Here is a 17148-nt window from a genome sequence, read left to right on the forward strand (position 1 = left end):
CACGATTTGATTTGAAGGTGGTAGACGACACTCCAATGAAGGTGAATACTCCAGGGGAATAGGTCGGATGAACAATCAAGGACAGGACGCGAGATTGCTCAATAACCCTTGCCAAGCAAGTTAAAAGGCTCGAATTCTCTTTGAAAGAAAACGAATGCACTAAGAATTTTACTCATCAAAAACTAACTCTTAAACCTTACAAGACTAGCCTATTTATAGGCTTAATGAAATAACAAAACCCTAAAGAAACCTAAAGGGGAGGTCGGCTACCTTGTCATCAAGGTGGGCCGGCCCATGCCTTCTACGAACAACGAATCCAACTAAATTGAAAACAATGACTAAGGCCCTACTCGGCCGCTTCGTAAGGAGGCCCACTGGGGTCTTCTTGGGCTTGGACCAAAGTGTAAGTTGCTTGATTGACCCTCTCCAAGCCTTCAATATCTCTATAGGCTCCATGTTGATCGTGGACAGCTCGAACAAGGGCTTGGAGTGATTCCTTGAAGAGCTTGGCCCGTGCACGTGTGACTGGGCCCAATGGAACTTGGACTGGGCCCTGGCCCTGGTTCACATCAGTCCCCTCCTCTTGAGAAGGATTTGCCCTCAAATCTGGATCCTCCTCACCAAGAAACGGGCTCAAGTCCGCGACATTGAAGGTCGCGCTAACATTGTACTCCCCAGGTAGCTCCAATTTGTATGCGTTGTCATTAACCCGTTGGAGTACACGAAAAGGTCCATCCCCTCTGGGGGATAATTTGCTTTGTCGCTGCTTGGGGAACCTCTCTTTGCGTAAGTGTAACCAAACCCAATCACCAGGCTCGAAAATTATTTTGCGGCGGTGCTTGTTAGCCTGCTGGATGTATTGCTGAGTACGCCTTTCAATGTTTGCTCGAGCGGCTTCATGTAACCTGCGTACAAAATCGGCCTTCTTTTTCCCATCTAAGCTTGTGTGCTCAGAGGAAGGTAAGGGTACTAAATCAAGAGGGGTCAGCGGGTTAAAGCCATAAACAATCTCAAAAGGTGAGTAGTGTGTAGCACTGTGAACAACTCGATTGTAGGCGAATTCAACATGAGGCAAACACTCTTCCCAAGTCTTAAGATTCTTTTTAATCAATGCCCGAAGTAGTGTGCCGAGTGTGCGATTGACAACTTCAGTTTGTCCATCGCTTTGTGGATGACTGGTGGTGGAGAATAGTAACCGAGTGCCAAGTTTAGACCACAGAGTCTTCCAAAAGTAACTTAGGAATTTCACATCCCTATCACTAACAATGGTCCTAGGCATACCATGCAGACGGACAATTTCCTTGAAGAATAGAGTAGCAATATGAGATGCATCATCAGTTTTGTGACAGGGGATAAAATGAGCCATCTTAGAAAACCTATCAACCACCACAAATATAGAATCATTACCCCTTGGTGATCGAGGCAAACCTAGTACGAAGTCCATAGACAAGTCAACCCAGGGATGGTGAGGGATAGGTAACGGGGTATATAAGCCATGTGGGTTTGTCTTGGACTTAGCTTTGTGACAAGTAGCACACCTACCAACCATGCGTTCAACATCCCTACGCATATGGGGCCAGTAAAAGTGCTCTTGTAACATAGCCAGAGTCTTGGCAATGCCAAAGTGGCCCATGAGACCACCACTATGTGCCTCGCGAATCAAAAGATCACGAATGGAAGAGTTAGGCACACATAGTTTATCTACATGGAATAGGAATCCATCATGCAAAAAGTACTTTCCCTGTGGATTCTTAACACACACAGCATAGATAGCACCAAAGTCATGATCATTAGTGTAGAGGTCTTTCACCATTTCGAACCCAAGTAACTTGGCATCAAGACAGACAAGTAAGGAGTGTCTACGTGACAAAGCATCAGCGACCACATTCGTCTTGCCAGTCTTGTACTTAATCACATAGGAGAAGGTGTCAATGAAGCTTACCCATTTGGCATGGCGCTTGCTTAGCTTGGGTTGGCCTTTGAGGTACTTCAATGACTCGTGATCAGTGTGGATCACGAACTCCCGAGGCCGAAGGTAGTGTTGCCAGGTCTCCAAGGCCCTCACTAAGGCGTACAACTCCTTGTCGTACGTGGGGTAGTTCAGTGCAGCTCCTCCCAATTTCTCGCTAAAGAAGGCACACGGCCTCTTGTCTTGCATGAGGACTGCTCCAATACCTACACCAGAAGCATCACAGTCAATTTCAAATGTCTTATTAAAGTTTGGTAATGCTAACACAGGTGCATGTGTGAGTGTGTCCTTAAGGGCGAGAAACGCTTGTTCTTGTGATTCCCCCCAATGGAACTTGTCATCCTTCTTTGTCACGGCGGTCAATGGGGCGGCAAGAGTGCTAAAGTTTTTAACAAATCGCCGATAAAAACCCGCCAGTCCAAGAAAGCTGCGCACGTCAGGAACGGATGTGGGAGTTGGCCATTGTTCGATGGCCTCAATCTTGGATTTGTCTACCTTGATGCCCTGCGAACTTACCACATAGCCTAAAAACACAAGCTCGTTAGTAAAAAAGGTGCACTTCTTGAGGTTAGCGTATAGACGCGCCTGTCGAAGTGTCTCAAGAACTAATCGTACATGCTCCAAGTGCTCATGCTCACTTCGACTATAGATCAGGATGTCATCAAAGTAAACAATGACAAATTTACCAATAAAGTGTCTCAACACATGGTTCATGAGTCGCATGAAGGTGCTAGGGGCATTTGTCAAGCCAAAAGGCATGACCAACCACTCATAGAGACCATGCTTGGTTTTGAAGGCTGTCTTCCACTCATCGCCTTCCTTCATCCTAATTTGATGATAACCACTCCGCAAGTCAATTTTGGTGAAAATAATAGCTCCATCGAGCTCATCAAGCATATCATCAAGTCTGGGAATGGGATGACGATATTTGACAGTGATAGCGTTCACAGCCCGACAGTCAGTGCACATGCGCCAAGTACCGTCCTTCTTGGGAACAAGTATCACAGGTACCGCGCAAGGGCTTAGACTTTCCTTAACCCAACCCTTACCTAAGAGGCCATCAACTTGCCTTTGAAGCTCCTTGGTCTCCTCAGGGCCCATGCGGTAAGCAGGTTTGTTGGGCAATGGTGCTCCAGGGATGAGGTCGATTTGGTGTTCAATTCCCCGAATGGGTGGTAAACCGTCAGGGACCTCGTCAGGAAAAACATCTTCAAATTCCTGCAAAAGAGCAACTATGCTCGAGGGCAAAGCCTTGTCGAGCTCAGCAACATCTAAGAGCACATGCTTGCAAATCATGAGAAGTATAGGCTGATTAGAGTGCACCGCTTTTCGAACATCTTTAGCCTTAATAATCATGTTGTGCTTCCTAGTGGGCGGAGCGGCCGGTGTTTTGTCGCGTATGCCCCTAGGTGTGCTCCCTTGACCCTTGGTTGATGGCTCAGTCGTAGACGTGGAGCTGTTACCAGGGTCGACCGCCTTGAGTTTCCTCTTTTGACGGTCTTGTTCACACTCCCTTTGCAAAAGTAGTTGGTCCTCATAAACTTGTGCAGGTGTGAGAGGTGTAAGGACCTTACGTTTGCCATCGTGCACAAGTGTGTACTTATTTGCTCTTCCATCGAATGTGACGTGTTTGTCGAATTGCCAGGGCCTTCCCAAAATGATATGTGTAGCATGCATTGGCACCACGTCGCACACGATTTCATCAGTGTAAGTACCAATGGAAAAGGGAATGCGTGCTTGCTTGAAGACTCGTACTTCACCATCCTCACTTAGCCATTGGAGGCGGTAAGGGTGTGGATGCCTGGTAGTGGTGAGTCCTAGACTTTCAACCATGAGCAAGCTGGCCACGTTCGTGCAACTCCCACCGTCGACGATGAGACTACACACTTTGTCGCCTACCTTACAGCGGGTGTAGAATAGGTTTTCGCGTTGTAGCTGCTCGTCCTCTTTGACGCGGGCGGTTAACACTCGTCGTGCTACCAAGCAACCTACTTCGCCACGTGTAGGCGAGCATGCCTCCCCAGCTGGCTCTACTTCTAGGCAGTCGTCTTCGACCAGTTCGGGCATGTCCTCACATTCGTCATCATCCGACACGATTTCGCCAGTGTGAGTGATCAGCATTACCCGTTGGTTTGGACATTGAGATTGAATATGCCCAAACCCTTGGCACTTAAAACACTTGATGTCCCTACTCCTAGCTTTAGGAGTCTCTTGCGGTGCCTTTGAGGTAGACCTGGACACATCAGAAACCTTGTTAGGTGTAGAATAGGCATTACGGGTAGAAGCATTACCTTGGAAGCGGTTAGAATAGGTTGGTGTTGTCGCATTTCCAACTTCGTGGGTCACTCTTCGTGGTTGGTTGCCTTTCCACGAGGTGGTGGTAGGAGATTGGAAAGTACGGGCTCCCCGTCTTAATTTCTTCCCCCGTTCGGCCTTAATGGCGAGTTCTAGAAGGTCGTGCATGTCCAAATAATGTTGAAGCTCCAAGGCATCCTGAAGGTCAGGATTGAGACCCCTAAGAAACCTAGCCATTGTGGCTTCGTTGTCTTCTTGAATGTTGGCCCTCATCATGGCCATCTCGATCTCCTTGTGGTAATCCTCCACACTCATGTTGCCTTGCGTGAGTGTTTGAAGCTTAGAGTGGAGATCACGATTGTAGTAGCTAGGAACAAATCGCTTGCGCATTAGTGCCTTGAGTTCTCGCCAAGTTCGGACACGTGGTTCTCCCATCCTCCTCCTCGTGGTCCTCACTTGGTCCCACCAGACTAGTGCGTAGTCGGTGAACTCGACGGTGGCAACCTTCACTTTTTGCTCCTCGCTATAGTCATAGCAGTCGAAGACCATCTCGATACGGCCTTCCCACTCCAAGTAAGCCTCAGGGTCACTTTTGCCCTTGAATGCGGGAACTTGAATTTTAAGCCCCTTGATTTCGTTTTTGGGCATGTCCCTTGTAGGCCTCTCGGGTCGTTCCCCATCCTCACTAGCGGAGTAGTCTTCGCCATTTGTTTCTTTGGTGCCATGGTTACTCCGGTTATGGGACCTAGAACGAGAGCCTCGCGTAAGGCTCCTAGACAACTCCTCAAAACGAGTGTGTAACGTCTCCATTTGTTGCTCACTGATTCGTTTGAGCTCATGCCTCATGGCGGTGAACAATAGAGAGTAGTCTTTTGATGGTGGTTGTTGATCTTGCTCCATGTCTCTTTTGTGCCCCTGCAAAGGTTAGTAACAAGCAAGAAAGTGCAAATATAATCCTCACTTCACTCCCTGAGTGTATCTCTCGCGCTCGTGTATAGTGCTCAAGTCACTCTATAAAACTTACCAAGTACCTTACCTGTTGGTTTAGGTAGTTGAGTAATGTTGCTCGAGTCCAATAATTGTCTCCAACTTTTCCCACAAGAGTAAACAAGAGTGAAGGATGCAAGTGGATGATATTTTGGTGAAGGAAAGGACGGTTTTGGAAGGCTTAAAAGGTGGTGGACAGATTTGGAAATATTGCCAAGAAAGGAAACTCTAAGAATTCCTAAGATGTAGGAGTGGTTTCCTAAAAAGGATGATAAAATATAGGAGGATATCCTAAAATGGAGGAGAAAGTGTAGGAAGGTGTCCAAGTGTTATCCAAGTGTGGTACTTAGTCTCCTAAACTAAGTTAGAAAACAAGTTAGAGTTGGTAATCCCCTTGAAGTCCTTCTTTAAGCAACTTCTAATCCCCCCCCAAACAGACTCGGTTCCCTCTCTCTCCTTTTACCGCAATTTTCCAGAAATCTTCCCTTTATTCCCTTCCCAAAGTCGGCTAAAGAAATTTTCCAGATTCCCTCCTCTTAGAAGGCCTTCCCAAAGTCGGCTATACTCCCTATAAGACTTCCTCTTCACAGCCGCAATTTACCCACACAATTCGGCTCTCCTTCTACTCCAAGAACAAGAAGTTCGGCCCTCTCTCCTTCAAGGCAGATTCGGTTCTTGTGACTCCAGAAATTAACTCTTGTGATTCCAGAAATTCGGCTCTAATGGACTCCCAAGGGCATGCGAGTGATGCTACTCAAGAATCTCCCAAGAAATTCACCCCTCAACCAAGAAAGCCACGTATGGATGCAAGGTCTTACAAGAAACTCTTTGTACGAAGGGAAGTGCAAGTGTTTAAAGTTCAAGATAATCAAGAACCTCAAACAAAGGTTGCTTAAGTGATCAAGGCTCAAGGTAACCAAGAATTTCAAGAAGAGGTTGGCCAAAACTTTTGAATTCCTTTTCTTTTCTTGATGTAATTTTCTGGTTGGCCAAAAACTTTTGAATTCTTTTCTTTTCTTGATGTAATTTTCTGGTTTGAAACAAGAAATAACAAGACAGATTTGACAATAAAGAGTTACGGCTTCCTTCTTGGTTTCTTGTTGGCCGAATGTTCTTCTTGTTTCCCTCTTGCCTTTTGCGTTTCTGTTTTTTTTTTTTTTTTTAACTTAACAACTGCAACTAAACCTGGACGGAAGAAAGGTTCACAAACCAGATTTCTGGGTAGCTCTACGTAACACAACTAATCAGCCAAACTCCAAGATTTCCCAAGAACTCCCAAGAACTTCAAGATTTAATTCCAAGAACTCAAGAAACCCTAGATGGTTGTAGTTTCCTTCAAGATTCTCAACTCCAACAAGTTTTAACCCCAAATCAGTTTAGACAAGATAAGTAAACAACTTGAATAAGCTACTAAGATTTGGACAGATTTGGCCACAAGGCAAAGCCCTAGCCGCAACTTGATTCTTCTTTTTTTTTTTTTTTTTTTTTTTTGCAGATTCGGCAAGGCTAATTGCCGGGCAGAATGGATGTCACTAGAGTATAAAATCTGGGCAGATTGGGACTATCGACAATAACACACAACTGTCCAGAAATTGACGCGACAAACAACGAGAACTAGCGGACAGAATTTTTTTTTTTTTTTTCTTTGACAAGCGATGCAAACAGATTTTGTTTGTTTTGTTTTTTTTTGTTTTTTTTTTTGACTAACAAAGCAGCAACGGACAGACTTGAAGACACAAACGGACGGACTCAATTAATAAAAGCAATGACCAGAATTTCTAGACATCAAACGAAAGGAAACGGCACAACAAAATACCAAAGCTAGCGAACAGAAATTTTTTTTTTTTAAACAAGGCAGCGGAATTAATGAAAACTAAGACACAACTACGGATATAACGGAAGATACCTCCACCAAAGCTCTGAAGCCAACTGATACGCTCCTCGATCCACGGTCGAGACACGTAGCACGTTTGCCCAAGGATCTAGCGGGGATGTCCTACGCTTGGTGTGCGGAACCTCTAACCAAACGGACAACACGATTTGATTTGAAGGTGGTAGACGACACTCCAATGAAGGTGAATACTCCAGGGGAATAGGTCGGATGAACAATCAAGGACAGGACGCGAGATTGCTCAATAACCCTTGCCAAGCAAGTTAAAAGGCTCGAATTCTCTTTGAAAGAAAACGAATGCACTAAGAATTTTACTCATCAAAAACTAACTCTTAAACCTTACAAGACTAGCCTATTTATAGGCTTAATGAAATAACAAAACCCTAAAGAAACCTAAAGGGGAGGTCGGCTACCTTGTCATCAAGGTGGGCCGGCCCATGCCTTCTACGAACAACGAATCCAACTAAATTGAAAACAATGACTAAGGCCCTACTCGGCCGCTTCGTAAGGAGGCCCACTGGGGTCTTCTTGGGCTTGGACCAAAGTGTAAGTTGCTTGATTGACCCTCTCCAAGCCTTCAATATCTCTATAGGCTCCATGTTGATCGTGGACAGCTCGAACAAGGGCTTGGAGTGATTCCGTGAAGAGCTTGGCCCGTGCACGTGTGACTGGGCCCAATGGAACTTGGACTGGGCCCTGGCCCTGGTTCACATCAGAATACGTTACTTGAAAGTTGACGGAATGTCAACTACTACTTGATCAAGCTCTGGTGAAGCAAATGGGAATTTGACTCCGGAGAGCCACCTTTATCCTTGCTATTTGAATCATTGTGTTTAACTGTTTCATTTATATCTGGTGTGTGTATCTGATGTGTGCACGGATGGCGAGATGGATAGCGGCTTTAACTCAAGACTCTCATAGAGACCTCGAAGGCTTGAAGGATTTTAATCGGGTTATCTACACCATGACCCAAGCCCATGAAGAGTCAAGTGGGCCTCCAAATGAGTTGGCCGAATAGGGCCTTAGGCCTTAGCAGTTATTTAGTAATTGATTAGTGTTTAAGTAAGAGCATGGGCCGGCCCATCTTGTCCCAAGACCATGGGCCGACTTTTCCCTTTCCTAGTCCCTTTAGGGTTTCAGTCACTTTAGCCTATAAATAGGCTTGCTTTGTAAGGTTTTAAGGGACGTTTTATCAATAGAGTTTTGCATATTTTCGATTCTTCTTGAGAGAGAGATTCGACCCCTTTACTTGCTTTGGCAAGGGTTTTGAGCAGTCTTGCGTCCTGTCCTAGATTGTTCTACCGACCTATTCCCCTGGAGTATTCACCTTCATCGGAGTGTCGTCTACCGTCTTGAATCAAATCGTGTCGTCCGTTTGGTTCTAGGTTCCGCAATCCAAGCGTTGGACATCCCCGCTAGATCCTTGGGCAAACGTGCTACGTGTCTCGACCGTGGATCGAAGAACGTATCAGTTGGTGATACGCTCCTCGATCCACGGTCGAGACACGTAGCACGTTTGCCCAAGGATCTAGCGGGGATGTCCTACGCTTGGTGTGCGGAACCTCTAACCAAACGGACAACACGATTTGATTTGAAGGTGGTAGACGACACTCCAATGAAGGTGAATACTCCAGGGGAATAGGTCGGATGAACAATCAGGGACAGGACGCGAGATTGCTCAATAACTCTTGCCAAGCAAGTTAAAAGGCTCGAATTCTCTTTGAAAGAAAACGAATGCACTAAGAATTTTACTCATCAAAAACTAACTCTTAAACCTTACAAGACTAGCCTATTTATAGGCTTAATGAAATAACAAAACCCTAAAGAAACCTAAAGGGGAGGTCGGCTACCTTGTCATCAAGGTGGGCCAGCCCATGCCTTCTACGAACAACGAATCCAACTAAATTGAAAACAATGACTAAGGCCCTACTCGGCCGCTTCGTAAGGAGGCCCACTGGGGTCTTCTTGGGCTTGGACCAAAGTGTAAGTTGCTTGATTGACCCTCTCCAAGCCTTCAATATCTCTATAGGCTCCATGTTGATCGTGGACAGCTCGAACAAGGGCTTGGAGTGATTCCTTGAAGAGCTTGGCCCGTGCACGTGTGACTGGGCCCAATGGAACTTGGACTGGGCCCTGGCCCTGGTTCACATCAGTCCCCTCCTCTTGAGAAGAATTTGCCCTCAAATCTGGATCCTCCTCACCAAGAAACGGGCTCAAGTCCGCGACATTGAAGGTCGCGCTAACATTGTACTCCCCAGGTAGCTCCAATTTGTATGCGTTGTCATTAACCCGTTGGAGTACACGAAAAGGTCCATCCCCTCTGGGGGATAATTTGCTTTGTCGCTGCTTGGGGAACCTCTCTTTGCGTAAGTGTAACCAAACCCAATCACCAGGCTCGAAAATTATTTTGCGGCGGTGCTTGTTAGCCTGCTGGATGTATTGCTGAGTACGCCTTTCAATGTTTGCTCGAGCGGCTTCATGTAACCTGCGTACAAAATCGGCCTTCTTTTTCCCATCTAAGCTTGTGTGCTCAGAGGAAGGTAAGGGTACTAAATCAAGAGGGGTCAGCGGGTTAAAGCCATAAACAATCTCAAAAGGTGAGTAGTGTGTAGCACTGTGAACAACTCGATTGTAGGCGAATTCAACATGAGGCAAACACTCTTCCCAAGTCTTAAGATTCTTTTTAATCAATGCCCGAAGTAGTGTGCCGAGTGTGCGATTGACAACTTCAGTTTGTCCATCGCTTTGTGGATGATTGGTGGTGGAGAATAGTAACCGAGTGCCAAGTTTAGACCACAGAGTCTTCCAAAAGTAACTTAGGAATTTCACATCCCTATCACTAACAATGGTCCTAGGCATACCATGCAGACGGACAATTTCCTTGAAGAATAGAGTAGCAATATGAGATGCATCATCAGTTTTGTGACAGGGGATAAAATGAGCCATCTTAGAAAACCTATCAACCACCACAAATATAGAATCATTACCCCTTGGTGATCGAGGCAAACCTAGTACGAAGTCCATAGACAAGTCAACCCAGGGATGGTGAGGGATAGGTAACGGGGTATATAAGCCATGTGGGTTTGTCTTGGACTTAGCTTTGTGACAAGTAGCACACCTACCAACCATGCGTTCAACATCCCTACGCATATGGGGCCAGTAAAAGTGCTCTTGTAACATAGCCAGAGTCTTGGCAATGCCAAAGTGGCCCATGAGACCACCACTATGTGCCTCGCGAATCAAAAGATCACGAATGGAAGAGTTAGGCACACATAGTTTATCTACATGGAATAGGAATCCATCATGCAAAAAGTACTTTCCCTGTGGATTCTTAACACACACAGCATAGATAGCACCAAAGTCATGATCATTAGTGTAGAGGTCTTTCACCATTTCGAACCCAAGTAACTTGGCATCAAGACAGACAAGTAAGGAGTGTCTACGTGACAAAGCATCAGCGACCACATTCGTCTTGCCAGTCTTGTACTTAATCACATAGGAGAAGGTGTCAATGAAGCTTACCCATTTGGCATGGCGCTTGCTTAGCTTGGGTTGGCCTTTGAGGTACTTCAATGACTCGTGATCAGTGTGGATCACGAACTCCCGAGGCCGAAGGTAGTGTTGCCAGGTCTCCAAGGCCCTCACTAAGGCGTACAACTCCTTGTCGTACGTGGGGTAGTTCAGTGCAGCTCCTCCCAATTTCTCGCTAAAGAAGGCACACGGCCTCTTGTCTTGCATGAGGACTGCTCCAATACCTACACCAGAAGCATCACAGTCAATTTCAAATGTCTTATTAAAGTTTGGTAATGCTAACACAGGTGCATGTGTGAGTGTGTCCTTAAGGGCGAGAAACGCTTGTTCTTGTGATTCCCCCCAATGGAACTTGTCATCCTTCTTTGTCACGGCGGTCAATGGGGCGGCAAGAGTGCTAAAGTTTTTAACAAATCGCCGATAAAAACCCGCCAGTCCAAGAAAGCTGCGCACGTCAGGAACGGATGTGGGAGTTGGCCATTGTTCGATGGCCTCAATCTTGGATTTGTCTACCTTGATGCCCTGCGAACTTACCACATAGCCTAAAAACACAAGCTCGTTAGTAAAAAAGGTGCACTTCTTGAGGTTAGCGTATAGACGCGCCTGTCGAAGTGTCTCAAGAACTAATCGTACATGCTCCAAGTGCTCATGCTCACTTCGACTATAGATCAGGATGTCATCAAAGTAAACAATGACAAATTTACCAATAAAGTGTCTCAACACATGGTTCATGAGTCGCATGAAGGTGCTAGGGGCATTTGTCAAGCCAAAAGGCATGACCAACCACTCATAGAGACCATGCTTGGTTTTGAAGGCTGTCTTCCACTCATCGCCTTCCTTCATCCTAATTTGATGATAACCACTCCGCAAGTCAATTTTGGTGAAAATAATAGCTCCATCGAGCTCATCAAGCATATCATCAAGTCTGGGAATGGGATGACGATATTTGACAGTGATAGCGTTCACAGCCCGACAGTCAGTGCACATGCGCCAAGTACCGTCCTTCTTGGGAACAAGTATCACAGGTACCGCGCAAGGGCTTAGACTTTCCTTAACCCAACCCTTACCTAAGAGGCCATCAACTTGCCTTTGAAGCTCCTTGGTCTCCTCAGGGCCCATGCGGTAAGCAGGTTTGTTGGGCAATGGTGCTCCAGGGATGAGGTCGATTTGGTGTTCAATTCCCCGAATGGGTGGTAAACCGTCAGGGACCTCGTCAGGAAAAACATCTTCAAATTCCTGCAAAAGAGCAACTATGCTCGAGGGCAAAGCCTTGTCGAGCTCAGCAACATCTAAGAGCACATGCTTGCAAATCATGAGAAGTATAGGCTGATTAGAGTGCACCGCTTTTCGAACATCTTTAGCCTTAATAATCATGTTGTGCTTCCTAGTGGGCGGAGCGGCCGGTGTTTTGTCGCGTATGCCCCTAGGTGTGCTCCCTTGACCCTTGGTTGATGGCTCAGTCGTAGACGTGGAGCTGTTACCAGGGTCGACCGCCTTGAGTTTCCTCTTTTGACGGTCTTGTTCACACTCCCTTTGCAAAAGTAGTTGGTCCTCATAAACTTGTGCAGGTGTGAGAGGTGTAAGGACCTTACGTTTGCCATCGTGCACAAGTGTGTACTTATTTGCTCTTCCATCGAATGTGACGTGTTTGTCGAATTGCCAGGGCCTTCCCAAAATGATATGTGTAGCATGCATTGGCACCACGTCGCACACGATTTCATCAGTGTAAGTACCAATGGAAAAGGGAATGCGTGCTTGCTTGAAGACTCGTACTTCACCATCCTCACTTAGCCATTGGAGGCGGTAAGGGTGTGGATGCCTGGTAGTGGTGAGTCCTAGACTTTCAACCATGAGCAAGCTGGCCACGTTCGTGCAACTCCCACCGTCGACGATGAGACTACACACTTTGTCGCCTACCTTACAGCGGGTGTAGAATAGGTTTTCGCGTTGTAGCTGCTCGTCCTCTTTGACGCGGGCGGTTAACACTCGTCGTGCTACCAAGCAACCTACTTCGCCACGTGTAGGCGAGCATGCCTCCCCAGCTGGCTCTACTTCTAGGCAGTCGTCTTCGACCAGTTCGGGCATGTCCTCACATTCGTCATCATCCGACACGATTTCGCCAGTGTGAGTGATCAGCATTACCCGTTGGTTTGGACATTGAGATTGAATATGCCCAAACCCTTGGCACTTAAAACACTTGATGTCCCTACTCCTAGCTTTAGGAGTCTCTTGCGGTGCCTTTGAGGTAGACCTGGACACATCAGAAACCTTGTTAGGTGTAGAATAGGCATTACGGGTAGAAGCATTACCTTGGAAGCGGTTAGAATAGGTTGGTGTTGTCGCATTTCCAACTTCGTGGGTCACTCTTCGTGGTTGGTTGCCTTTCCACGAGGTGGTGGTAGGAGATTGGAAAGTACGGGCTCCCCGTCTTAATTTCTTCCCCCGTTCGGCCTTAATGGCGAGTTCTAGAAGGTCGTGCATGTCCAAATAATGTTGAAGCTCCAAGGCATCCTGAAGGTCAGGATTGAGACCCCTAAGAAACCTAGCCATTGTGGCTTCGTTGTCTTCTTGAATGTTGGCCCTCATCATGGCCATCTCGATCTCCTTGTGGTAATCCTCCACACTCATGTTGCCTTGCGTGAGTGTTTGAAGCTTAGAGTGGAGATCACGATTGTAGTAGCTAGGAACAAATCGCTTGCGCATTAGTGCCTTGAGTTCTCGCCAAGTTCGGACACGTGGTTCTCCCATCCTCCTCCTCGTGGTCCTCACTTGGTCCCACCAGACTAGTGCGTAGTCGGTGAACTCGACGGTGGCAACCTTCACTTTTTGCTCCTCGCTATAGTCATAGCAGTCGAAGACCATCTCGATACGGCCTTCCCACTCCAAGTAAGCCTCAGGGTCACTTTTGCCCTTGAATGCGGGAACTTGAATTTTAAGCCCCTTGATTTCGTTTTTGGGCATGTCCCTTGTAGGCCTCTCGGGTCGTTCCCCATCCTCACTAGCGGAGTAGTCTTCGCCATTTGTTTCTTTGGTGCCATGGTTACTCCGGTTATGGGACCTAGAACGAGAGCCTCGCGTAAGGCTCCTAGACAACTCCTCAAAACGAGTGTGTAACGTCTCCATTTGTTGCTCACTGATTCGTTTGAGCTCATGCCTCATGGCGGTGAACAATAGAGAGTAGTCTTTTGATGGTGGTTGTTGATCTTGCTCCATGTCTCTTTTGTGCCCCTGCAAAGGTTAGTAACAAGCAAGAAAGTGCAAATATAATCCTCACTTCACTCCCTGAGTGTATCTCTCGCGCTCGTGTATAGTGCTCAAGTCACTCTATAAAACTTACCAAGTACCTTACCTGTTGGTTTAGGTAGTTGAGTAATGTTGCTCGAGTCCAATAATTGTCTCCAACTTTTCCCACAAGAGTAAACAAGAGTGAAGGATGCAAGTGGATGATATTTTGGTGAAGGAAAGGACGGTTTTGGAAGGCTTAAAAGGTGGTGGACAGATTTGGAAATATTGCCAAGAAAGGAAACTCTAAGAATTCCTAAGATGTAGGAGTGGTTTCCTAAAAAGGATGATAAAATATAGGAGGATATCCTAAAATGGAGGAGAAAGTGTAGGAAGGTGTCCAAGTGTTATCCAAGTGTGGTACTTAGTCTCCTAAACTAAGTTAGAAAACAAGTTAGAGTTGGTAATCCCCTTGAAGTCCTTCTTTAAGCAACTTCTAATCCCCCCCCAAACAGACTCGGTTCCCTCTCTCTCCTTTTACCGCAATTTTCCAGAAATCTTCCCTTTATTCCCTTCCCAAAGTCGGCTAAAAGAACCCTTATAACCCCCCTTGAGCAGCCGCACACTTTGCTCACAACACCAACCAGATTTGGAACTCTGAAATTTTCCAGATTCCCTCCTCTTAGAAGGCCTTCCCAAAGTCGGCTATACTCCCTATAAGACTTCCTCTTCACAGCCGCAATTTACCCACACAATTCGGCTCTCCTTCTACTCCAAGAACAAGAAGTTCGGCCCTCTCTCCTTCAAGGCAGATTCGGTTCTTGTGACTCCAGAAATTAACTCTTGTGATTCCAGAAATTCGGCTCTAATGGACTCCCAAGGGCATGCGAGTGATGCTACTCAAGAATCTCCCAAGAAATTCACCCCTCAACCAAGAAAGCCACGTATGGATGCAAGGTCTTACAAGAAACTCTTTGTACGAAGGGAAGTGCAAGTGTTTAAAGTTCAAGATAATCAAGAACCTCAAACAAAGGTTGCTCAAGTGATCAAGGCTCAAGGTAACCAAGAATTTCAAGAAGAGGTTGGCCAAAACTTTTGAATTCCTTTTCTTTTCTTGATGTAATTTTCTGGTTGGCCAAAAACTTTTGAATTCTTTTCTTTTCTTGATGTAATTTTCTGGTTTGAAACAAGAAATAACAAGACAGATTTGACAATAAAGAGTTACGGCTTCCTTCTTGGTTTCTTGTTGGCCGAATGTTCTTCTTGTTTCCCTCTTGCCTTTTGCGTTTCTGTTTTTTTTTTTTTTTTAACTTAACAACTGCAACTAAACCTGGACGGAAGAAAGGTTCACAAACCAGATTTCTGGGTAGCTCTACGTAACACAACTAATCAGCCAAACTCCAAGATTTCCCAAGAACTCCCAAGAACTTCAAGATTTAATTCCAAGAACTCAAGAAACCCTAGATGGTTGTAGTTTCCTTCAAGATTCTCAACTCCAACAAGTTTTAACCCCAAATCAGTTTAGACAAGATAAGTAAACAACTTGAATAAGCTACTAAGATTTGGACAGATTTGGCCACAAGGCAAAGCCCTAGCCGCAACTTGCTTCTTCTTTTTTTTTTTTTTTTTTTTTTTGCAGATTCGGCAAGGCTAATTGCCGGGCAGAATGGATGTCACTAGAGTATAAAATCTGGGCAGATTGGGACTATCGACAATAACACACAACTGTCCAGAAATTGACGCGACAAACAACGAGAACTAGCGGACAGAATTTTTTTTTTTTTTTTTTCTTTGACAAGCGATGCAAACAGATTTTGTTTGTTTTGTTTTTTTTTTGTTTTTTTTTTTGACTAACAAAGCAGCAACGGACAGACTTGAAGACACAAACGGACGGACTCAATTAATAAAAGCAATGACCAGAATTTCTAGACATCAAACGAAAGGAAACGGCACAACAAAATACCAAAGCTAGCGAACAGAAATTTTTTTTTTTTAAACAAGGCAGCGGAATTAATGAAAACTAAGACACAACTACGGATATAACGGAAGATACCTCCACCAAAGCTCTGAAGCCAACTGATACGCTCCTCGATCCACGGTCGAGACACGTAGCACGTTTGCCCAAGGATCTAGCGGGGATGTCCTACGCTTGGTGTGCGGAACCTCTAACCAAACGGACAACACGATTTGATTTGAAGGTGGTAGACGACACTCCAATGAAGGTGAATACTCCAGGGGAATAGGTCGGATGAACAATCAGGGACAGGACGCGAGATTGCTCAATAACCCTTGCCAAGCAAGTTAAAAGGCTCGAATTCTCTTTGAAAGAAAACGAATGCACTAAGAATTTTACTCATCAAAAACTAACTCTTAAACCTTACAAGACTAGCCTATTTATAGGCTTAATGAAATAACAAAACCCTAAAGAAACCTAAAGGGGAGGTCGGCTACCTTGTCATCAAGGTGGGCCGGCCCATGCCTTCTACGAACAACGAATCCAACTAAATTGAAAACAATGACTAAGGCCCTACTCGGCCGCTTCGTAAGGAGGCCCACTGGGGTCTTCTTGGGCTTGGACCAAAGTGTAAGTTGCTTGATTGACCCTCTCCAAGCCTTCAATATCTCTATAGGCTCCATGTTGATCGTGGACAGCTCGAACAAGGGCTTGGAGTGATTCCTTGAAGAGCTTGGCCCGTGCACGTGTGACTGGGCCCAATGGAACTTGGACTGGGCCCTGGCCCTGGTTCACATCAGTTGGCTTCAGAGCTTTGGTGGAGGTATCTTCCGTTATATCCGTGGTCTTGTCCTAGTTTTCCTTATTTCTCCGCTGCCTTGTTTTACAAAAAAAAAAAAAAAAAAACCGTCACTGTTCATCGTACTGTTCACTGGCACTGTTCACAATGCTGTTCACCGTACTGTTCACCGACACTGTTCACGTTACTGTTCATCCGAACACAAAATCTATTCGTGTGTTATCTCCTTTGTGTTGTGTCTAGTTTGTTGATAATTTCTGTCCACAACTTGTCTCTTGCGTCTGAGTCATTTGTTGCATCAAAAAAAAAAAAAATTCTGTTCGTGTGTTTCCTTGCGTGGCAAATCTGTCCGCTGTTTAGTACTTCGTTGTTGCGTCCAATTTCTGGTCAAAGTTGTGCCCAATCTGTCCGTGGGTGTTGTGTCCTGTTGTCTAATACATTTGGTCCGTTAGTCACCTCTTGTTGCGTCAAAGAAAATTCTGACCGTTCGCATCACATCG

General features: G+C 45.7%; 2 protein-coding genes across 2 annotated transcripts; both read right to left on the reverse strand.

Annotated features, from left to right (window-relative positions):
- Window positions 1-346: 346 nt before the first annotated feature.
- Window positions 347-4912, reverse strand: LOC140015180 (uncharacterized). Its single transcript, XM_072067085.1, has 6 exons — window positions 4369-4912; window positions 3596-4314; window positions 2941-3187; window positions 1847-2493; window positions 960-1735; window positions 347-806 (listed from the first exon to the last, which is right to left on the reverse strand). The coding sequence occupies exons 1-6, from the start codon at window positions 4910-4912 to the stop codon at window positions 347-349; spliced, it is 3393 nt and encodes a 1130-aa protein (XP_071923186.1).
- Window positions 4913-5099: 187 nt separating this feature from the next.
- Window positions 5100-13886, reverse strand: LOC140015181 (uncharacterized). Its single transcript, XM_072067086.1, has 7 exons — window positions 13091-13886; window positions 12318-13036; window positions 11663-11909; window positions 10569-11215; window positions 9682-10457; window positions 9344-9528; window positions 5100-5179 (listed from the first exon to the last, which is right to left on the reverse strand). Exons 1-7 carry the CDS (start codon window positions 13884-13886, stop codon window positions 5100-5102), a joined length of 3450 nt encoding a protein of 1149 aa, XP_071923187.1.
- Window positions 13887-17148: the final 3262 nt, after the last annotated feature.

Source organism: Coffea arabica, chromosome 10e, assembly GCF_036785885.1.
Source record: "Coffea arabica cultivar ET-39 chromosome 10e, Coffea Arabica ET-39 HiFi, whole genome shotgun sequence".
Lineage (NCBI taxonomy): Eukaryota > Viridiplantae > Streptophyta > Magnoliopsida > Gentianales > Rubiaceae > Coffea > Coffea arabica.

Coding starts and splice junctions, on each gene's coding strand:
- LOC140015180 (XM_072067085.1), bottom strand. CDS start 4,912: ATGCCCAAAAACGAAATCAAGGGGCTTAAAATTCAAGTTCCCGCATTC. Junction 4,315..4,368: donor GAAATTAAGACGGGGAGCCC/GTACTTTCCAAT, acceptor AACCACGAAGAG/TGACCCACGAAGTTGGAAAT. Junction 2,494..2,940: donor CAAGAAGGACGGTACTTGGC/GCATGTGCACTG, acceptor TTGTGTTTTTAG/GCTATGTGGTAAGTTCGCAG.
- LOC140015181 (XM_072067086.1), bottom strand. CDS start 13,886: ATGGAGCAAGATCAACAACCACCATCAAAAGACTACTCTCTATTGTTC. Junction 13,037..13,090: donor GAAATTAAGACGGGGAGCCC/GTACTTTCCAAT, acceptor AACCACGAAGAG/TGACCCACGAAGTTGGAAAT. Junction 11,910..12,317: donor CCTGGCAATTCGACAAACAC/GTCACATTCGAT, acceptor GCTCTTTTGCAG/GAATTTGAAGATGTTTTTCC.